This window comes from Montipora foliosa, chromosome 5 (assembly GCF_036669935.1).
Source record: "Montipora foliosa isolate CH-2021 chromosome 5, ASM3666993v2, whole genome shotgun sequence".
Classification (NCBI taxonomy): domain Eukaryota; kingdom Metazoa; phylum Cnidaria; class Anthozoa; order Scleractinia; family Acroporidae; genus Montipora; species Montipora foliosa.
In genome coordinates this window covers 30929419-30951918 of record NC_090873.1, presented here as the reverse complement: position 1 = coordinate 30951918, position 22500 = coordinate 30929419, and the positions used below count along the sequence as shown (strand labels likewise).

The window sequence follows — 22500 nt, the reverse complement described above, 5'->3', positions numbered from 1 at the left end:
TCGACGGGAAAGTGTGCTGTTCCGCGCAACTAAAACTGACCCCAGAACAAGAAAGCGTAATTATAAACGCAGGAATGTACGTTGAACATTTTTAGATAGATGTGATGTGATGCAAGGTTCGTTGCAAATCTCCTCTTGTATCGTTGCATAGTGAGCATGTATGGCACACCAATTCTCGGGTACTTTAATATCGGAAAATCGCCTCGAACTCACTTTCCAAGTTTATTTCCTATTTTTATGTCGATTCCAGGTTTCATTTCACTCTCTTAATTTAAATATTGAAATATTAATATGTAACTGAAATATTGAGTAAGAGCTAGAATGAGCAGTGTTTTGTTACCGTTGGCAGTTATAGTCGTAGGTTGCCTGTTTCAGAAGTCCTGTGCCAAAAGAGGAAATATTAAGTATACGCAGGACTGAACGTTTAACCTTCAATTAAGGAGTTGTGATGCTCGCAATAGAAATGTATGCATAGGACTTAAAATGTCCATACTCAGAAGTTCTTTTTATTATAACAACGTTTGTATATAGTTAGCTAAAGAATTTAAGTGCGGACTCTAGGTGAAGATCGGCTTACAGCCCTGAAACCACGTGTGAAATATTGTTTTCCGAGTGTGTCTACTATTTGAGGATCGCTTTATGACCAAAGTAATATATGTAGTAGTTGTGTGTATTAAGCAGTTACAGTTTCAGTTACAGTATCACTGAGTTGTCTTAATAATTTTTTATTTCCAATTCAGTTTGTATTTCAGACTTTTGAAGACTTAATTCCACTGACTTCATTTTAATTTTTAAATATTTACATTTATAGCTAAAATATCGTTTCAATACTTAAATAACTTTTCGGAGTTATTGTTTGTTGTCATTAGCAGTTACAGTTACAGTTGCAGTTAAAGTTAGCAGTTTCCAGGTTCAGTTGTCTGACATACAGAGTAAAGACAAAATGTTTTGTTCTATTGTCTAGTTTTGCAGTTTAAGTGAAACTTTGATTGCCAATCAATACAACAGGGTTTACATACCGTCAATAAATATTTAGTTATTTGGTGTTGCAAGGAACGTTTCAATATTTCTTGAATTGTTAAGAGCTTTTGACGGCTTTAATAGCTTTGTAATTCCTGATATCTCGATGCGAAAAATACATACCCCTTGGACCTCTGATATGAAGTGTGTGTGTGTGTGTGGGGGGGGGGGGGGGGGTTGATGCCACCCCCTCAGGGTTTTGTAAATGAGGTGAGAAAGGGTTGGATGCCACCCCCCTCAGATTTTGCAAATTTTGGAAAGGAGATTTACTCTGTTGCTGAATCTTTAAGCAGCTGTTTGTTTATTGCTTGCGGATTTTTTAATGTGTCAACTGTTCCCAAAATTCGACATTTTAAACATAATTCTTCTAGTTTCTCAACACGAAGTTGCAAAATCGATACATTTTTACATGTACATGGTTACATTTAAGCTTTCTGGCTTGATTTCGCACTGATTTTTTTGCCATTAAAAAAGGCAACTAAGGTGAAATGGTGAAATCAAGATGGCGGATCTGATGACGTCATACGACGTCAGCGACATCCAAAATATATTGTTTTACTGTGACTAAATTTAACGAAAGCCTTGGGGGGGGGGGGGGGGATCAACATCCCCCTTCCCTCAAACTGAACCGGGAACGTGTTTGCTGACGCGCAAAAATGCTTGCAAGGCTTATAATTAGAGCTTCATTTATGAGGAAAACACTCGTATTACTGGCATGTATTGGTATGTATCCGTATGTTAGTCGTATGTATCCGTGTGTTAGTCGTATGTATCCGTATGTTAGTCGTATGTTAGTCGTATGTTAGTCGTATGTTAGTCGTATGTATTCGTATGTATCTGTATGTTCCGTATGTTACTCGTATGTTACTCGTATGTTACCCGTATGTACTCGTGTGGTGTTTTAGTCATGATCCATCTGCGTCACAAGTTTTCACTGATTTTGGGCCTCATTTTGTTGTAACTCAAGCACGCTTCCGACAGGCCTGTGAACCCTTCCTGCTTACTGAGCAATACTAAAAAACTTCTCCCATATCACATTTGAACCTTAAGCTCGAAAATTCAATACACAACATGATATTATAATTCACAAAGGCAGAAAATACCACAGAATCCTTTTCCAGCGAAAATTTTATTGAAACAAACAACATATTTGCTCTTAGAGGCGAAAACCTCTTCCTATTTGATTGCTTGCGTGAAGACAAGAAACTCAATTGTGTCAAATTACCATGTACTTCAGGTAAATACTGCTCAGTTTGATTTAGTCTCGACGGGCGATAGATTGTTGTCGAAGTCCAGTACTCGTCGCTTTTGAGATTCATGCCTAGTTTATCCAAGTGACTTTCCATTATTGAGCTCCATAAGGGTATATTTTGTTTAAGGATCCACTAAAACGCCATTCGCGTTGCATGACTTTCGACGCCATTGAAGGCTAAGTTGATGATTCTACTGTGTCCACCAGAGAAATCTACGCAGTTCCACTACCCTCTCGATCCTAAGAAAATACGCGCAGAAGGCTCTATACACAAAGACACCACTTACCAGGGGAGTGACAGGCAAGACTTTTACCGACACAGAAAAAAAAAAAAAACAAAAACAAGAAAAAACTAGATGCTTCTGTGAAGCATACACTGGCTTGCCTGTGATACGTGCTACAGAAAATCAGAAGGCACTGAATTGTGTGGTATTGAAATACAGCATTCCAGTCTCTGAAGAATAACAAATAAAAGAGAAGCGAGAAACATTGGCTTCTGGGCTGGCATGTTGATAATTTTCAAGTTCCCTCACAACTTCTTTTCACCACAAGTGTGCCCTATGAGCATCCGAAAACTTTGTAATACTAAACTTCACTGAAGTCAAGCCCTGTTTCGCGGGGTTAGTGTTGGGATGGGAGACCAAAACAATAAACCCCTCATAAAAAACAGAAACATCTGACCGAAAATACTATTAACGCTAACAAATGCGAACTCAGCAAGGTACAGATTCTGTTAGCTTGCTTTATGCAAAACAAATATTGATGAAAAAGCAAGTAAACATTGATACACAGTTTTCAGAAAGAGCAGAAGGAAGTTTCCCGGACGGTCGATCGAGAATAAAATATTTACGACATGAAAACAACATTAATTTTGAACCGTGAATATAGAATATAAAAAGTTACGATCAGCGACAAACATTTTGGGAGATTTTTGCTACGTTCAAGTAAATTGCAAAATCGAAAGTGACATGGCCGGAATTCAGCGGGCGCCGTGATTAAGTTACCGCGGCATGTTTACTCGCCAAACAGTGAAGCATCTGTGTCAAATGATGGCAAGATACCGGGTTTTTGTAAGTTTCTTTTTCTGTCAAGTGTTATAAAGTTTGACAATGAAATGAGCGAAGTCAAAACAAAGATCACAATCGCCCAACTCTTGTTTATGCAAAGTCAAAATTTACTCTCCAAGACGCGTACGACGTTATTTATCACCAGGTAATTCCATCATTTTGGAAATAGCAGCTACTTTATTATTCATCTGCGTCACAAGTTTTCACTGATTTTGGGCCTCATTTTGTTGAAACTCAAGCACGCTTCCAACAGGCCTGTGAACCCTTCCTGCTTACAGAGCAATACTAAAAAACTTCTCCCATATCACATTTGAACCTTAAGCTCGAAAATTCAATACACAACATGATATTATAATTCACAAAGGCAGAAAATACCACAGAATCCTTTTCCAGCGAAAATTTTATTGAAACAAACAACATATTTGCTCTTAGAGGCGAAAACCTCGTCCTATTTGATTGCGTGCGTGAAGACAAGAAACTCAATTGTGTCAAATTACCATGTACTTCAGGTAAATACTGCTCACTTTGATTTCGTCTCGACGGGCGATAGATTGTTGTCGAAGTCCAGTACTCGTCGCTTTTGAGATTCATGCCTAGTTTATCCAACTGACTTTCCATTATTGCGCTCATTTTACTCCCCCCTCTCCATCAGTGCTCCTTTTTGCGGGTATTTAAAGCTACTCAGCTTCACGGAAATGAAAGAAGTCGAAACAAGGATGCGAGATCCGGGATTCGAACTCAGGACCTCTATCACCAAGGCCGCGCACTAACCGACTTGGAATCAATGGAATCCCCTAGTCATAGCGTTAAATTCACGTCAGCTATTGTAAAACGTCATCTTACTTACCTTTAAAACAATCTGTGGTTTCCAGTCAACCTGTACATGTATATGAGCTAGACCCACGAAGCCTTCAAAATGTGTTACCGAGTTGGTTAATACACAGGACGAAATGCCAAGAATCCGTAGACTGAAAGGTTGCGGAAACACGTGACAACGTTGCGGAAACACGACGGTTAACACGTGTTTCCGGTAGCGGTAGCTTGAATAATGAGTGAACATGGCTAAAATAAACTGGCTTGAATGATTGATCCAACTGGCTAGAATGATCTAATTGGCTAGAATAATCTAACTGGCTGTCTGATTTGGGCCAACCAGATCAAATGATACAACTGTCTCATTTGGCTCAATTGGATCTAATGACACAACTGTCTCATTTGGCCCAATTGGATCTTATGACACAACTGTCTCAGTTGGCTCAACTTGATCAAATCATACTGTCTCATTTGCCCTAACTAGCTCAAATCACAAAAATGTCTCATTTGGCCTAACCGGCTCAATTCACACAACTACCTACTGTCTCATTTTGGCGCAACTGGCGCAAATCACACAACTGTCTCATTTTGCTCAACTGGTTTAAATGACAAAATGTGCCATTTGGCCCAACCAGTTCAAATCACGCAACTGTGTCATTTGGCCTAACCGACTCAAACCACATGCACACGTACATGTACAGCTGTCTTATTTGGCCCAACCAGCTCGGATCACACGAATGTCCCATTTGGTATAACCACCTCAAATTAACACAAATGTCTCATTTGGCCCAGACTCCTCATACCACATTATATTTGTCATTTTACGAAGTGTGAGGTGAGGTACTTCCTGCGGCTGCAGCTGTAGTTCGTCCCTACTGGTTAAAAGGTTAAGATTAGTTATTGTTAAAAGAACCATCTCCCGTTTGTGTTTTGCCAGAGATGTAGAAAACAACTGCAAATCTGTTTGCAGAAACATGACGGAAACGAACAACGGCGGAAATCTGCAGGCTTAAAAATGACGGAAACGTGATTTGGCATTTCCGTCCCGGAAACGTGACGGAATCACATAGACTTGAATTTTCACGTTTCCACAAGACGTAAACATAACGGAAACATGGAGTTGCATGTTTCCGCCACGTTTCAGAAATACGGAAACATGTGATTTCGTCCTGTGATACTTCGAAACCAAGGTTAAGTTTCCCCGAAATAAGTGAAATATTTGTCCACTGTATTTAAATACAATCCGGGACCTTGTTAGACACAAAAGGCTTAACGCTTGAACGCTCAGTGTTGATACGGCTTCTTCTGTTTCGGTGGCAACGTAGAAGGAAAAAAAAAGGTCAAAGGAAATGGGAAAACGGCTTTTACTTCGGGTAGAAGAGCAGAGAACACATCAGTCATCACAAAGGAATGCAAATGCGAGAAATTTACTCACAAATAATTCATTTCATCGAGTTGAAGTGTGGAAGTGTGGCAGTGTGGAAGTTAACCCTAACCCTAATGTTCTATTCTATGAAGGAAAGGTGAAGTATGGCAATCCCAGTCGGAAAATGGGTAAAATTTCTCTGTTTTATTATTCCGTGTCGGTAAAAGTATTGCCCGTCACTCCCCTGCTAAGTGGTGTCTTCGTGCATAGCGTTTTCTTTGCGTATTTTGTTAGGTTTGAGGGGGCTGGGGTAATGCGTAGATTTCTATGGTGGACACAGGAGAACATTTAATTAACCTGCAATAGCGTCGAAAATCATTGTAACGCGAATGGCGTTTTAGTGGATCTTTAAACATCTACCTAATGCCGCAAAACATCTTGAACATCTTGAAGCCATTAGCGCTGATCACGCTATTATGAACACAAACAACATTGAAAAACGAAATGCAATTACAGTAAATGTCCATTGAAATTTGTCAACTGATAATCATCGAATCGGAATTGAGAATTTCTTTACCTGTCCCTTCAACATACCGTTGTCACATACACGGCAGCTGAAGAGATTCAAAAGAATCGAAACCGCCGGTCCTGCTTGAACGCAACGTTTCAGTTAATACCGAAAATGATGAAAGATAACTTACTAAACCAAAGTTTGCCTCCATACAACGGGGCATCGAGTGACGAACTTTTAAAAAGACCACCTCCCGCGCCAGATTACCCGGCTTTCGCACGACCAAAATCTGGAGCTTGTTTAAGCTGTAATCCAGAACCAGCGCAAACCTGTGAACAAAGAGACGAAAGCCCTCCAGCGTCACAACTTGAACCAAGACACAAAACTGAAAAAAACAAGGAGCTAAATGCAGGAAACAACCTTCTAAAGAAAAGCCCGCCAAAACCTAACCACAAATGAAAGATGGAGGAAACGAACACTATTGTAACGGCAACACAAGTCAAGATAACGAAAACGGAAGAGTCTATTCTCAAACTTGAGAGACATTTAAAAAACCAAACTTGTCCGCTGCAGGGGAAGACTAAGGCAAACATCAAGCCTGACGAACTGTTCACAAAGGAAATCGTTTCCATTAAAAGAGGAGCTGAACTATATTTACTCATGTTATGAAACCCGTAAGTGACACAAATGGTGAGCCTGCGTTAGTTGTGGTTTAAACGCTGGCGATATTTATACAAATGCGTGGTTGATATGGTGGTTCTCTCTTTACGTTACTTTAAAGTTTTTCAGGACATATCTGTTTCTGTGGGAGCACGAGTTAGGCTTCCTAGATGTTTTTTACAGATTATTATGAATTTCTCAAAAAGGCACAAATTACATTCCTGTTTCTTACTAATATTATTATAGGGTCTACATTTCTTTAGCATTTTAAATTTGATGTTGAAGGGTTTATTGGTTTCTTTTAATGTCCATACATTCTTTGAGAGTTCTGTTTCATTTTTTTTGTTGGTGTGTTCGAAGGATGCTTTGTCGTTTCTGAATCGTTCTTTGAAGTTTGTTGGAAGTCCAGTTAAGACAGTGGCTTGGTAGACTACGTTTGTTTCAAGGTATTTTCCTTGAAGAGGGCATCCACCTTTTTTTTTGGAAGTTGCATTCCTTTTCAGGTCTTTGTGGTGTCGTGGACGTGTCATTGGAGAGGATTGATTTGTTGGGTGACGCGATGATTGATTTCATGTTTGGAATGCAAGAATAGCTTAACTAGAGTGTGTGTCTGTTGAAGATCTTGTGTGGTGGGTGATCATTTGGAAAGCATTTGTTTTTACGTTTGCGTTCCACGGGGGATTATACCATGTGATGTTCCTCTGGCGATTTTTCTTGCGCTTACTCGTTGATGCTTGGGTGGTAGGGTGGGATAGATTCATCGAAAGCTTGTATTCTGAAGTATTTCTCCAGACTGAAGAACAATAAAAACGTTTACTAAAAACTAACGCATTGTTAATAAGAATCAAAGTGCGGTTGTCAAAGCAGTGTTTAACGTGGTTTATCTGGCCTAATCGTGACATTCAAGGAGCGGCAGTTGCCGTGACATTCTCATTAAAAGTTAAGCTTGTATCCAGTATAACACCAAGGTCCCTGGCCTCCACTGGAGCAAGCTGTTTTCCAAGGAGCGAAAGCTGGAAAGTGCTAATCTTAGCGGCCATCTGCTTACTGTCACAAACTAGAAGCTTCGTCTTGTCAGGGTTTAACAGTAGCTAGTTTAGTGAAGAACCAGTTACGTATTCTTGTAAGGTCTTTATTTATTTCTGCCACTATACGTGATTGATCTTGAAGCTGGAAAGACAGCAGAAGCTTAGTGTCGTCCACATAGGACTGCACAGAGCAATGTTGCGGAAATGATGGTAGATAATTCATGTAAATGCTAAAGAGAAGAGTTTGCATCCACGTGATGAGACGGCCATCTTGGTGAACAAAACAATAGAGAGTGGCCCCACAAGTTTTGCATAATAATAGAGTCAAATTCCCAAAAGCCATTTTACTGCACTGTCCTGTACACCAACATCGCTGCCATGACGTCAGATGCAAACCATCAATATACTTCCCTGGGATACACCGCTAACCACTTGCAGCCGTTCTGATACAGCTGTGCCAATCGTGACAACCTGATAGCGGGAGGTTAAGTAACTGAGAAACCAATGTACGGCCGTAAAGGCGAGGCACCGACATCTTGCAGCTTGACAAGAAGAAAGTTGTAGTCTGTGCTGTCGAAGGCCTTGCTCATGTCAAGGAAATCTACCTCCGTCAAGTGTTTTTTATCAATCGTACTTAATATCATATCGGTGGTCTGAGTAACAGAGGTTTCGGTGGAGTGTTTCTCTTTGTTTCCGCTTTGTTTAGTAGATAAACGGCCGCTTGAAGTTAGGTATTCCATAAACTGATTGTGAGCCACTCTCTCGCACACTTTAGACACATCTGGCCGAAGGGATATAGGTCTATTATTGTTGGCTATTTTATGATCACCTTCAACACCTTCTTTGGGTAACTTGTTTCACCTCAGCGATTTTCCACACGTGAGTTAAGTGAGGTATTTATCGCTGCCGCTGTGAGTGAGCCTGAAGCGAAAGAACGAGGCAGCTCTCTAATAGGGAGAAGTATACAGAAACACAAGGGATTGTGGTCAAAGGCGCAAGGAATTGTGGTTTTGCGCAAATGGAGGAATTAAGATGCGCAGTATGATCATCAGAGCCAATGTCGACCCCAGAGCTCTTCTCTTGACTGAGAGAGAGAAAAGCTTTGGAGAACCCTAAAACAAACTGTCTTCTCATGTACAAGTACAAAGAAGGATTACGTTTTTGCAAACGTTGGCCGTGTAGCGCTTATATTTGAACTCACTTAACAGATTAGAGTGTAATGTGAAGTGCTAGTTTTCTAACCCACATGAACCATGTGAGAGAAAAACCAGGGTGGGAATTGGTTTTCGTGAAGAACAATCAAAAGCGTCTGTAATTGAAATGTGAAATGTGAAATGTAAATGTGTGCTTAGTTGATAACTCCCTACGAGGGCTTTTCAGGATCAACCGGCTCAACGAGATCGGACCGAATGCACATGAAGGCGCCCTCGGCTGCCGCCATACGATCCATGTGTGATCTCGGAGCACCGCAAACCCAGCCAGATATAATTGACTGGGAGTCGATTTTGAGGAGGGAGGAAAACCGGAGTACCCGGAGAAAAACCCTCGGAGTCAGGTTGAGATCAACTGAAACTCAGCCCACATACGACCCGAGGCCAAAGTTGAACCTGGGTCACAGAGGTGGGAGGCAAGATTGATGACCACTAAACCACCCTAATTGGTGTATTCATGTTAGGACGAGGAGTGAGCAGGCGCCGTGAGGTTCAAGTAGCAAATGTTTGGCTATAACAACCCTACGGCGCATGTTCTCCTACATAGAGTTTCCCAGAGCCTTGGGTCGATCCGAGGCTCCTCTGACGAAAATGTTCGCTCCTTATATCCTCAAACTAGACGCTCCATGAGCGTACACTAGGTTGCCTGTGGTAAGTGTTACAAAAAAAAAAAACAGAAGGCACTGAATTGGGTGGTATTGAACTGCAGCGTTCCAGTTAATTTCTTCAAGTGGGGGGTCAGTAAGACCATTTGAGGGGTCACCCAGACGTCGTGCCAGCAGAGGCCCTTTGACTCACACGTTCACTTATTTTGTAATATCCTGTTTCATTTTGAGGTCTTTTAGTTTTTTTAAAATTAAGCTTTGGTAATAAATTCAAAAACACGCTCTTGAGTAAAACTCACTCGTTTCTTCTTTAAATAGTCTGCAATAACAAACTGCAAATTGCTCCATGTAATGCACGGCCTGCAAATGCACTAAGCAAACGTTTATTGCACACACTAAAGAAGGACTGAAGATGTTGTTTTCACTTCATAATTCCTTTTCTTTTCAATCTAATCTGATGCCAGGTCAAAAAAAATGTTGGCTTTACGTTTGTACCAAAAAGTACTGTAAAAGCCGGGAGTTAACAGTAAAAAGCAATCCAAAAGACAGATGAAGAAAAAAAATAACATTGACGTTTCATTCTTGAGCTCCATAAGGGTATATTTTGTAACGATCCACCTAAACGCCACATGCGTTTCAATGACTTTGACGCCATTGCAGGTTAATTAAATATTCTACTGTGTCCACCAGAGAAATCTACGCATGATTTCTACTACCTCCTGAAACCTACCGAAATACGCTCAGAAGACTCTATGCGCAAAGACACCACTTAGCAGGGGAGTGACAGTAGCAAGGGCTTAGTGTTTTTAGTGTCAGTCAGCTTTGGTTTGCTTTTGCTCAAACTTTTGGGGTTTAAGGAATTTAATAAAACAATTATTCCATAACTATTCACCCAAGTGGAGGTGGCTAGCGGTGGATATTTACCGAGCGGCGAAGCGGCGATGTAAATATCCAACGCTAGCCACCGACACTGAGGTGAATAGTTGTTTTAGTATATACTAAAACAGTGAGATAATATACAGCACAAAAACTTAATTTGGATGTTTTTTTCAATTGTCACGGATGCAAATCGGGACGCCATTTCTTCCCGAGTTGCTCGAAGGTAAATAGTACAGGATATTCGGAGTTTGACGAGCCAATCAGCGCGCAAGTTCAACGCTATCCACTGTTTTAGTGTATACTAACAAAGGATATCCGGAGTTTGAGTCGAGTTTCCGAACGAGTGCTCTTGGTTAAGGTCACAGGTCGACTCTTCTTAAAAGCACTGGCATTTGTTTCTGAGTATGCTCGTTAATGTCACTTCAAAAATGTCTTTGTTTCTTTCAGCTCAAAAGGGCCGATGATCGTGTCAGTGACGTCACTGTAACGAAGTGTGCAATAGCTGTTGGTCCATGAGTTAATTTGCAACAATGAGCAACGTCTTTACATCTGGGCATTTGAACAAGAGCGTGCAAAGTTTGAACAGGAACAGTGTACTCCGTCAGAATTGCTGGGGAAACAAAAAAGTTGGACCATAAGCTGTTCGAGGTCCTCAAGGAATTTAACTAGTAGAGAATTTTGTGCAAATGTAACGCAAAAAGGTTTCGTGTCGTATAGAGGCGAGACACGAGATTAGCAACATTCATGCAATTAAACGAAATGATATATGAAATGAATCATATACTGAACTGTGGATATGAAATCAAGTAAAGCTATAATCCTCGCAGTTATGGACGCAATTTTACCAATTGCGCAGAGAAGCCTGAAAAATTCAGGGCTTCGACGGGGTTTGAACCCGTGACCTCGTGATACCGGTGCGACGCTCTAACAAACTGAGCTTTTTAGGGAGGATACGTGGTGTATTTTGTCATTTAGTGGTTATCTATTGCATAAAATTATCTAAACACGGTAAAACCTTCAGGGTTAGGATTAGGGTTAGCGTTAGGGTTAGATTAGGGTAATTGTATAATTACTTAACGTTTTATACCTTGTTTAAAAAAAATTGAAACAATAGAAAAAGAAACACCAAGTACCTACCCTATTTAGCCACTGACGTAGGGAGTCGGTCATTTGTTGGTTCTAATTTTCCCGTGAGGAATGAATCAATGAACGAAATGATATATGAAATCAAGTTACAGTAAAGCTATGATCCTCGCAGTTATGGACGCAATTTTAGCAATTGTGTAGAGAAGCCTGAAAAATTCACGACTTCAATTCTCTCGTCGCAAGTTGGGTCCGAAACGTTCGGTAAATGGATGGTGGTCTTCTCATACATTCAGTCATTTGTGAAAATGGAATATTGTTGAAAAAAAAAAAAAAGAAAACATAACTGGACCAAAGGAAAGCTCGAATCAAAAATAAATCAGAAAGGTGAGGATATTCATCAATTAAAGAGCAACATATGAATTACAACAAGCAACATTGTAGATAGTTAAATAATTTACTTTTAATTACAAAGTATTACATCAAAGTACGCTGTGTTCCTTACTAATTAAATACTAACATTTTATGGTAAGCGTTATTATAGATATTATTTCAAGCGTGCGATGGTTATGAAAGGACAAACGTCGCGTGTAGCATGCGTGTAGTGCCAACATTTACCAAACGACAGAGATATCGCTCCAGAAAAATAGCAAATACGGGTAGAAATTTCTACTGTTACTTTAAAATGCACAACAAGCACATTGGCAATAGACCGCGGTTTCTTCGTTTTTGTATTAAACCAACTTGAAAGCCAACCTCGTTCCCTGGGCATTTCCTGTTCCTTTGCCCGCTCAAAAGTGGGAAGAAGTAAGACCCTGGGAACGAGGTTGCGTGAAAAACCGTCTCCGTATCGAGGATCATCACCCTCAGAGCCACGCCCCCGACTTGGAACCAGGCCCCAGTTGTTTGAAGGGTGGATAGCGCTATCCACCGGATAAATCACTACCCACTGGATAATTCCATTGGTTTTGACAGTGTTTATCCACCGGATAGCAATTTCTCCGATGGATAGCATTATCCAGCTTTTATACAACTGGCACCTGGACAAGAATGGTCGACAGATTTATCGGCATTTTTCCTTTTCCCGACATGTCCCGAGGCAGAAAACTTGTAAAATGAACCTATACCTTTAAGGTAATGCACTTCTCCATCAGATAGAGAACAACCAATTAGTTAAAACTCTATTAATATGCAAAGATCAGATAACAACAAAAATCTGGTGTTCGGCAGTACCTGAATTACCCAGAATACGTCACTCGAGCAAAAAGCTGATACCAGGGTTTTTTCAGGAGCCTCTAGTTTTTCTCAATGACGTAACGATGGAAACGCTGTTTGAAACACCAACAAACAAACGACTTTCTGAAAAATTTTCTATGACTTGTAGAAAAAGGTATTCCGTGTTTTTATCTGTTTTTCTAACTTGATTCTTCATCTTAACAGTCGAATAGTTGAAATGTCACCTTACAGAACACGCCCAACGTTGAAAATACTCTTTGAGTTCTATTTTATTTCGTCAATAGACTTATTAAATATATTTTTCATTTCTAATTCTTCTCGCTTAAAAAATCTTTGGGCGAAATTACTCTTCTGAAGGCATTCTACCATCCGATTTAAAAAAAAAAAGTAAATTAGTATTTCCGTCAATGCGAGTTAAAATTAAGCAGTTAAGTATCCTCCAAATAGTTTTTACTGATTTTACAAGGCAATGAGGGAAGGGTTGGACTTAAGGCTCATATAAACTTCTGATGCTAATTTTTGCCTTGGACAGTTAGCAGTCCCTCTCAAGTCAGTTGAACCTCCCACTTTATATTAGTCACGCAAGAGAGCTGAGGGGAAAATGGGGAGAGATGGCAGTATAATTTTGCCAACGATTTTCTAGCTTTCATTTTGGGAACACCCCTTTCATTCAGACTGCGGTTCACCGGACAACTACGTTGATGAAGTCACAACTACCGTAAATGGGAACCTATAATATGATTCTTTTGCAGAATGATTCCTTGTCTATGTTACACCAACTGGTCTCAATTTAGAACTCAATTTAGAACTGAGCCCACTCATTTCAAGAAATTTATTCTTTTCACCCTGAAAACTGAAGGCAGCGGCACCCATCTTGTTGGGACCAATCATTTGCATAGCATTGGAATCAAAGAATATTCCATTTGGCTACTGTTATAAAATGGGGCTTTGCCACAGTAAAAAAAGAAGTATCACCATCCTCATAGACTTAGGGGCAGCTAGTCTTCTACGACTTTGACTCCACCTCGGTTAATGAGAAGCAGTATCACAAAAAGAATCTTACTGCTGATGGCAACCATTACAAGACATGGAATGTTAGTAACTGCTATCTTTCACTGACTGCTACAAGATCAACAGACGATGAAAGTCCATGCAGTGCATCAAGTGACTTGCCAGCTATCTTTGTGGCTTCCATACCCTGCGCTAAGGCATCTTCCCACGGTGCTTGGATATTTGCGACAGGTGCAGTAGGAGCTACGGAACAATAAAAAAAAAAAATCATGTTTAAAGAGAAGAAAGCAGGTGTTAAACTGAGCAATTTTTGTGCAATTTGTCTTGCGACTTCTTGCAAAAATAGTTGCCCTACAAATTGCCAAAATGTACGACACCTTGCAACACCCAAAATTACTTGACAATTACATTGTACCCATTGACTCCTGGGGGTTCCCCATTGACCATTTACTCTGTTAGACAGAGTAAAATACTAATTCTGGCCGGTTTAGGCCGGTTTGGGTGTTAAAGGGTTAATTAATTAATGGGGACAGTTAGTGATTAAAGTGATTAACACACAATGTGACACCCATGTCTACAAGTAATCCTGTACATGTAGCTTTTCCAGACTATTTCCATTGCTTTCTATGACTGTACTCAGTTTTGTTATCAGGGCTAGGTGAATAATTCCTGTTGTATCACCGGTCCATTGCTTCGTTCCCAAATCACAGATCGCGCCTGGGAAGCTACAGGATCTTCAATGTCTGCAACTTGTCTCCCAGTGTTGCCTTTTGCAACGAGTTGTGCGCATTTTTATTTGTTTCACGGGGCTTTGTGGACGAGAATGAAGTGAAGATAGTTGTGGCATGTTGTGCCTGAGACATGTTGAAAGGCAAATGCACAGTGTAACAGTGCCGCAACATTTGGTCTACGAGTGACATACAGTAAGCATACATGTACACATCAACAAATTTAAAAAGCAGTGTAGACCTGGAGTGACATACATTGTAAGTTAGGGTAAGTGTCAGGTTTTTTTACTAATTGAAGCTCAATCTGAAGACACTTTGAACATTATACTATAAAAACTGGGTTGAGGCTGTCCCCTAAATCATTCTTGGAATGTAGTTCAGGCGTCTAGGGTGAGTGCCCACTTCACGAGTAAATAACATGAATACAACTTACAAGAAAAAGGGCTGTTTCCAAGAGATCTTGCCTTAACTTTTTCCAGAAATGCATCAAAGTCCTCAACATCAAGTTCAGCACTAAAAGACAAAAGCAGCACCATGATAAGGGGACATTCTTTTGAAAAACCTTATCTAACATTTCCTGATTGATTCCCTGAGTAACTAAACCCCTTGAAGTTGTGATGCCAAGGTAACTGAAGCCCTGGAGTGAGTTCAGCCCCTAACAGGAACCCTGAGATGAGGGCAAATTGGACTACTTGAGGTCCAATTGGAAACTACATGTATATGCATAAGTTTGGATTTACTTACAGGAAAAGATGCAGCTTACTGTATGTACCGGTGTTTAGAGTATGTCCCCTTTTAGAAGTTCAACATCTAGGCCCCCTATAACCCTTCCCCTCCTATGGGTTAAAGGAGACATAGGGGTTCCCTCCTAACAGTGCATGTTGATTAACAGGAAAGGCTGTGAGACAGGGCCTATGGTTTACAGACCTCTTTCATAATGGCAGCCAAATTAAAATGTTCTTCTGTTTTAAAGCTAATAAGCCTTTCCAGCCTCACTACGAGGAGCAAATTTCAAAAGAATATGAATTGTTTCAAAATGAGGGCAGTAGGTCTAATTAACATAAAATAATACAAAAGAATGTAAAGGAGGTCGCCATTTGAAAGCGGTTTATAGTCCAAATCCGAGAATTTAAGACTTGAAAGTCTAACCATTTCCAGGTGAAATAACAAAGGCAGCACTTTATCCTTGGGTGTTTGCTCGCTTGTTTTTAAAACCGCGAGTGTTGGGGTTTGAACCTGCAATCTCCTGTCTGAAACACCAATGCTCAACCAACTGGGCCACCAGTCGCTGGTCTGTCCACTCTAGAAAATTCTATTCTTCAATCGGGGCCACTTCACAGGCAATGGGTTAAGATACATAATATTAACTATAAAAATTTAATGTGAGGAAATGTGTGATATAACAATCATAAGAAGTCAATTACATACTCATCCGCACTCATGCCATCATCTGTTAACCAAGAGGATAGTGATGAGTCATCCAGAAAACCCCTGCGAATCCTTTTCTCCTTTTCTTTTGCTATTTTGTTTTCCTGTGCAACAGAGGGAATCATTATTCAATTTATGTTTAAATCCACTCTTTATCTTTATCTTTATCCACTCTTTTCAACCAGCTAATCAAAGGCCGTATACACGTAACTTTTCCCGGTAGATGTACCTGTAATTCCATGGTATTTAACGCTAGTTGGCGCCAACCATGCTCCAAGCAACCCGGGCCTGGCTGCAATCTCATGTGAACTGTAACTTTCAAAAATCCTTTAGATATACATGACTGTACATGTAGATCGAGTTTGTTAATAATACACTTCCAAATGAAATATCACTCAATCACATTTCACTGCTTCTAAAAGGAACACTTAATGTCTACATGTACAAGGCTGCTGCCTAAGAAAATTTTAAAGGGGCCCTCATAGCTAAACGGTGAGAACTTAGGAGCCCAACATATGAAGTGAAAGGTGTTGCTGTGAAAAATTAAGGCGCCCAGAGCTATTCATTGGGAGCCCCAGGCTACCGGGCTCCTGTTAGGCAACAACCTTGCATGTAATTTTGAAAGAAAGGGAAATTTAAAGGTGAATGCTCCACTCAGGAATTGACAAACTTCACTTTTTCTTGATGTAAATACATGTACACGTAAGTACCTGTAATTTGTACTTTCTTCAGCAGGATCAAATAAGGTGTATTTGTGACAAATGGGCAAAATCCCATCTCAACTCAAACATATTTTAGGTTTCTTACCTGCATCTGTTTGGCCTGCTTTGCTACTCTGGCTGCCTCTCTCTTGGCTTCGTAGTAAGCCTTCAATTAAAATGACAGAGTTGTACAAAATAAAAGAATGATTCAGTTTAATGTTATGGACTTGTACCCTAAAATCCAAGGAGTATGGAATTGGAGAACATCAAGAACAGACTCTACCTCTTATTCTTATTTATTTATCATAACAAAGGAAAAAGATGAATAGAAAATAATTGAAGCATACATGTAGCTATTTTACTTAAAAAGAAGGTGATAAAAAACGGCATTTCAACTGCTCTAGAGTAATTTTGAAGACCATGTTCAAGTCCATAAAAATTCCACATACACTGTACATGACTATGTAATTTACAACTTTGAAACAATAAAAGGCTGAGATATTTGCTTAAGAATCCAAAGACAAGGTTAAGAAAACAAAAAGGCTAGGGCTAATGTTAAAGATTAGAGAGTGAAGGGATTTGAGAAAATTCTTAATGTGCTACTATGTATGACCAAAAACTCAATTACCTAAACACTATAGTGTTAACTAAACACTATAGTGACCCAAGTTTTAAGCCTTAATACCTGTTTATTTTAACTGGAATTTTTAATTAAGCTACGTTTACACGCTGAAATTTCTTACAAGTAGCCAGTCAGTAAATGATGTCACTTCTCCCTAGATCCAACCCACTTGAAAGAGTTCGTAATCTTGGGATTTATAAATCACAAAGTTGGCAATCTTGCGATTTATAAATTGCAAAATTGGGCATTGTGCGCTTTATAAATGGCAAAGGTACATGTACTTGAATGTGTTATTTATAAATTACAGGACAACTTTTGTGCCATTTGATAAATAACACAAAATATAAGGAAAAAAGTACTTAAATAATATTTTTAAACCCCATACAAAGTATTAATTATTTTATCAGTCTGGCCGGTGTAGGCCGGTTTGGACGTCGAAGTGTTACGATAAAAGCGAAATGTTAAAAAGATAGATGAAACCTCAATGTAAAAAGATCAACTGAATCTAGTCATGCACTCCAAAAGAAAAATACTTTTAATCTAATTTTCTTATCTGATTGCTCATTTGTAATTTTTACTAAAATGATCAAAATACAGATTGTACTCCACCTCTTCCTCAACTCTCAAATTGTCTTCATCCCGTGATAACTGTGCATCAATTTCAGCATCTATTTTTTTCTGTTGCTCAACCAACTCGTGAAATCTCTTTTGAGAGATTAGCTGGGTTTCTGTTTCTGTTAATATTTGTCTGCAATAAAACCATCGTAAGGTTAAAAAAACTTGACTCTAAGATCTTAGAGAGTAATTATCACTAGGCTGATGATCAATATTATTACTAACAAAAATTTCAATGTGAACACAAGAAGATAACACAATGTCATGTATGTCTGAAGGCAGCTTATTTGATGCATCCAGCAGTGTTTGACACTAACGCTTGCCTGATTGCCCGGGGCAAGCGAAATAATCTGTGGATTAGTAATACAACTCTAAGACTTGCCCGATCGGGCAATCAGAATTTTTTTTGACTAATGTTTAGTGGAATGATTTGATTTGCAGTGAAGAAAGTGACTAGTAGTATTAAACGCAAACACGATAAATTTACAACGTTACATCTCTTTGGTGTCATTTATTTCTCTGTTAGGAATAATTTATATTCAATTTGGTACAAACCATAAAACCGATTGGAAGGAACATGTTCGTGCACAAAAAGAATGTTTGTTACAATGGAACCCAGTTTTTGCATGGCCAAATATGCTACGATACTGCTTTGATATCAAACAAGCGCACAAGAAAATTCTACCTTTAAGTTAAGCAATTTCAACCAGCTTTGAAAGACTTGAAGAACATACTATTGGACAAGTGGCATTTAATTCAAAACCAACCTAATGTCAGGGATATATTCAAGGAATCCCTTGATCTCTTATAGGAAAGGAAAATTGCTTAAAGATACATGTATGCTTGTCAAAGCAAAACTGTCAAGGCTACTAGAACACCATGGTTACAGAGCAGGAGTCGTGTTGCTCTGTCAAACCCATTTAACACACATTTTGCACAAAATTGACATTTTTACAAGCCTCCTTCGAGTTTAAATGGGCAACCAAAAAAACAAAACTGCTTGCCCAAAGGGCAAATTGGTAAGAAAGTAAGTGTCAAACACTGTGCAGCATTAATTTTGATTTAAATGTCACTACATGTCCCCTTCCTTGGTACTTAGCTCAACGTCACTCGAGTTCAGTAATTAATGGAAATAAACTGTCTGTCTCAATTTCCTTGTCATTAATAAACATAAATTGTGTAAGATTACTGTACCATAACCACAACTACAGGTGACCCGAAAACACTAATCCCTGGTCCATGGACCCCCCTACAGACTAGGTCCACAGACTACCCCTATTGACCTCCTCCACGGACCACCCCAAAACAACATAGAGATACATGTGACAATAAATAAAACAAAATAAAATTAAATAAAATTATTATAATAAATAACAACAGAGGATTTGACTTACATTGGACAGACCACTTGTGTTGGCGAAATCTCAACTGTTACAACCCACAAATCTTTACAATGTAAAAAGACAAAAGCTCAGTCAGGCTTGGGCACAACTAGGAATTTTAATCAGTCACATGCAGCAGTCACATGCAGTGTGCACTTCCTTCGCTGTGGAGTGCTTCGAAAAAGACCTATATTTACTTCTACCATTTTGTTTGGAAGAGAGAGAGAGAAGTTGTGTTCTATTTCGTGAAGCCTGGGGCAAGTTCATAAATCCGAAGAAAATGGCAGAGGGAAAGAAAACACAAATTAAAACAATAGAACTTGGGAATTATCGGTCCACTGCAAAGAGTCAGGGAAGGACATGGCAATATGTGCTTAACATAAATTGCGCCCGAGCCTGACTGTGTAACCGACACACTGGTCTATCCAGCCAGACAACCGCTAAAGTAAAATCTTCAGTTGTTATTATTACATTACATTTTATTTATTGTAGCTATTTTTTATGTTGTTTTGAGGTGGTTGGTAGGTGGTTCATAGGGGTAGTCTGTGGACTGGTCCATAAGGCAGTCCGTCGATCCTGTCCATAGGGGCGTCCACGGACCGGGGGTCAGTGTTTTCAGGTCACCCCTGCAACTACTCTAAATAAAATGTACTGTAGGTTTGCTGTAGTTTGGTATTATTTTGTTACCTTAACTTTAAAAAGGTTAAGTGTTAAGGTTTTCAAATGAACAAGCTACATGTAAGTATCTTTAACCTCCAAACATTTGTGGCTATGATTTTACTTTCAGCTCAGACTGTCATTAAAGTATAACAAATACATGTTATCAGTTGATTCAACAATTGGCACCAAAAGCCAACAAAAAGCATCAGCTACTTCAGTCAGAGAAGTTGGCCACATTTTTCACTGAAATGAATCAATTAAAGACAGCCTGGTTCTTTCATACCTAAGATTAAAATTCATTTTCACAATGACAATAGTCAGTTATTCTAATCAAACCAGCTGACAACGATCGTATTGAAAACTCTGCATACGAAGTTAAAGACATGATTTCATTTTCTTACAAGAGAACAGAAAAATAAATTCTTGCCAAAAATTTACCTTGGACGAGGATTGAAGTCTTCCTAATTAAGAGAAAAAGAAAATAAAAGTGTCTCAAAAGAAAAATTCTCTGTCATTGTCATCATTAAAACAATCTGATTTACATTGCAAGAGATCTTATTGATTTACGTGTATTCATTCTACCTAATAATACAAAATGTATTTATAATCCTACTCATAATTCCTACACAAGTCCTGTACTATAGCGGTTACAGTACTAGGGAAATTCTCATTTTACAACAGGAAACTACATTTAATTCACAAGTTTTCAATTACAATGTAGCAATGCAGATTGATCTCTGCAGACCAAAACTAAGGTCATAAAAAACTCTCACAATGATCCTAAGTATTTAATAAAATTAATGTATCTGCTTAAGATCCAAGATTACAAGCATTAGTATAAACTTACATGCTCCTTTTTAATAAACATCGTAAAGTGTCCCACCATCACGCAACTAATGAAATAGAATTAATGAACCCTTTCCCTACTAAAACAACCACTTGCATCTTTTATCCTAACACAAGATGATTTTAAGGGCAAAGGGACACAACAACTAGGTCCACTAACAAATTATGGCTTCTTCAACCCTTACCTTCCTAAAATCAGGCCTTCTGATATTACGCGATGGTGCGATTTCGCACAATCGACCTCAAATCGCATCCGATCGCACAATTCACGAAAAATCGCATAATTCACAAAAGGATGCACAAAATTCATAAAATGAAACATAAATCAACACGTTTCTTAGAAATTCCTGCATAAATACGCCATTTTTAAGATGATTTATCTTCGAAAAAGCCTAAAAAACCTTTGTCACCTTCGATTTCGTAAACATTCGAAGTTCAAGGCTTTATTTTTCATGTCGGGGACCTGGTACGAGTCTCCTTCTATTGGTGCAACACAAACATGCCCTTATATACACACCACTGAAATGTTGCCTTCTCTTAGAGCAGAGATTTGTTTCGGCAAAATGTAGTTTCTTTCGTTGAAAACTGATAAAAACTTACTCATGGATAAGTTTGTTGTGAAAACGCTCGCTTTTTGTTCGATGAAGAAGGAAGTTCCCACTTTCCGCCCAATCTGACTGCTGACGATCGAGCAAGAAAGTACCTCACAGGTACGCTCCACGTGGACGATGGACTGATGTTTTTCTGGTCGTGAAATATTAGGGCCTTTTATACGAGAGAAAATAAGCCGCGGCTTACTCTGGCCACGGTGTACAAAATACGCCAAAGGAACTATTTATACGAATATATATTCCCAGGTCAATATAAGCCGCGGCTTGAAAAAGACGTGAACATAGATTTTGTACCATTTATACGGGTTGAACATTGGAGTCTTCTGTAAGCCGCGGCCAGAGAAAGCCGCGGCTTATTTTCTCTCGTATAAATGGGGGTATGACCCTATTGTGATTGACCATCTTCGAAAGTTCGTGGTTGACAAGCACCTTGATCATTCATTTGGCATGTTAGCTGTGTCCTTTCAACTTTTAACGTGGTGCACCGGTAGTGCAGAAGACCTCTTTTTTTTGTCCCAACTAATGTCGATCGAGATACATAATTACTGTTCCTATGTGTTTAAAATGTCTTTAGGGCAGCAAAAAAGTGTTTTTCTCAACCTGAAACCTTATAAAACAAGCTTAAAATTGCTGAGAAAAAAATCGCACAATTTACATTATTTATCGCATAATTGGCCTCTCTAATCGCACAATCTGCCCCGAAAAAATCGCATAATTTGCATTTTTTAATCGCACCCTATCAGAAGGCCTGTAAAATGCCAAAAGGGTATCATCAAAGAACAAGGCATTTTTACACTTATAGAAACTTAATTCTTGAGAGTTTTAAAGGTAATTATGATTGTTGTTCGGAAGATATTGGTTGTCCTGTGTGTCATACATACACACGATAGTTTTGCCCAAGAATGAGGTTTTCTAAGTCTGTGATGTTTACCTATATTTGATGGAAATTTTTTCGATTTACTGTGATGTCGAATTCGAGGTTTGAATTGTTTATTTGTTTGGCCATTACTGACAGTGAACCGACCGCAACCCTGATCAGAGGAACAAATTGTTGAAAACCAAGATAATTATATGTAAAACTACTTTTAAGCAATCATACCACTATAATTATCTAGACACGATGATGAAAAAGCAAAATACAATGTAGAAAAGTAAGAGAGCACTC

General features: G+C 39.1%; 2 protein-coding genes and 2 long non-coding RNA genes across 6 annotated transcripts in view; 2 read left to right on the top strand and 2 right to left on the bottom strand.

The window, feature by feature from the left end:
• Positions 1-4303, bottom strand: part of LOC138003945 (guanylate-binding protein 7-like) — a 45842-nt gene extending 41539 nt beyond the window's left edge. For 2 of the 3 annotated variants that reach the window (XM_068850261.1, XM_068850262.1), the window contains exon 1: positions 4187-4303. The gene's annotated coding sequence lies outside the window, so the exon portion shown is untranslated. The remainder of the gene's footprint in view (positions 1-4186) is intronic. The other variant, XM_068850263.1, reaches the window with a different exon arrangement.
• Positions 4304-5273: 970 nt separating this feature from the next.
• Positions 5274-12027, top strand: LOC138003943 (uncharacterized). Its single transcript, XR_011123699.1, has 2 exons — positions 5274-5706; positions 10860-12027. It is a non-coding gene; the product is annotated as an uncharacterized lncRNA (long non-coding RNA).
• Positions 11941-22500, bottom strand: part of LOC138003941 (AP-1 complex-associated regulatory protein-like) — an 18206-nt gene continuing 7646 nt past the window's right edge. Inside the window, exons 4-9 of the mRNA XM_068850258.1 lie at positions 20317-20339; positions 17831-17969; positions 16706-16765; positions 15899-16002; positions 14904-14983; positions 11941-13985 (exon numbers count right to left, since the gene is read on the bottom strand). Of these exons, the coding sequence (XP_068706359.1) occupies positions 13837-13985; positions 14904-14983; positions 15899-16002; positions 16706-16765; positions 17831-17969; positions 20317-20339 (555 nt within the window). The 3' untranslated portion in view covers positions 11941-13836. The remainder of the gene's footprint in view (positions 13986-14903; positions 14984-15898; positions 16003-16705; positions 16766-17830; positions 17970-20316; positions 20340-22500) is intronic.
• Positions 20912-22500, top strand: part of LOC138003944 (uncharacterized) — an 8827-nt gene continuing 7238 nt past the window's right edge. The window contains exon 1 of the long non-coding RNA XR_011123700.1: positions 20912-21434. This is a non-coding gene — a long non-coding RNA (uncharacterized lncRNA). The remainder of the gene's footprint in view (positions 21435-22500) is intronic.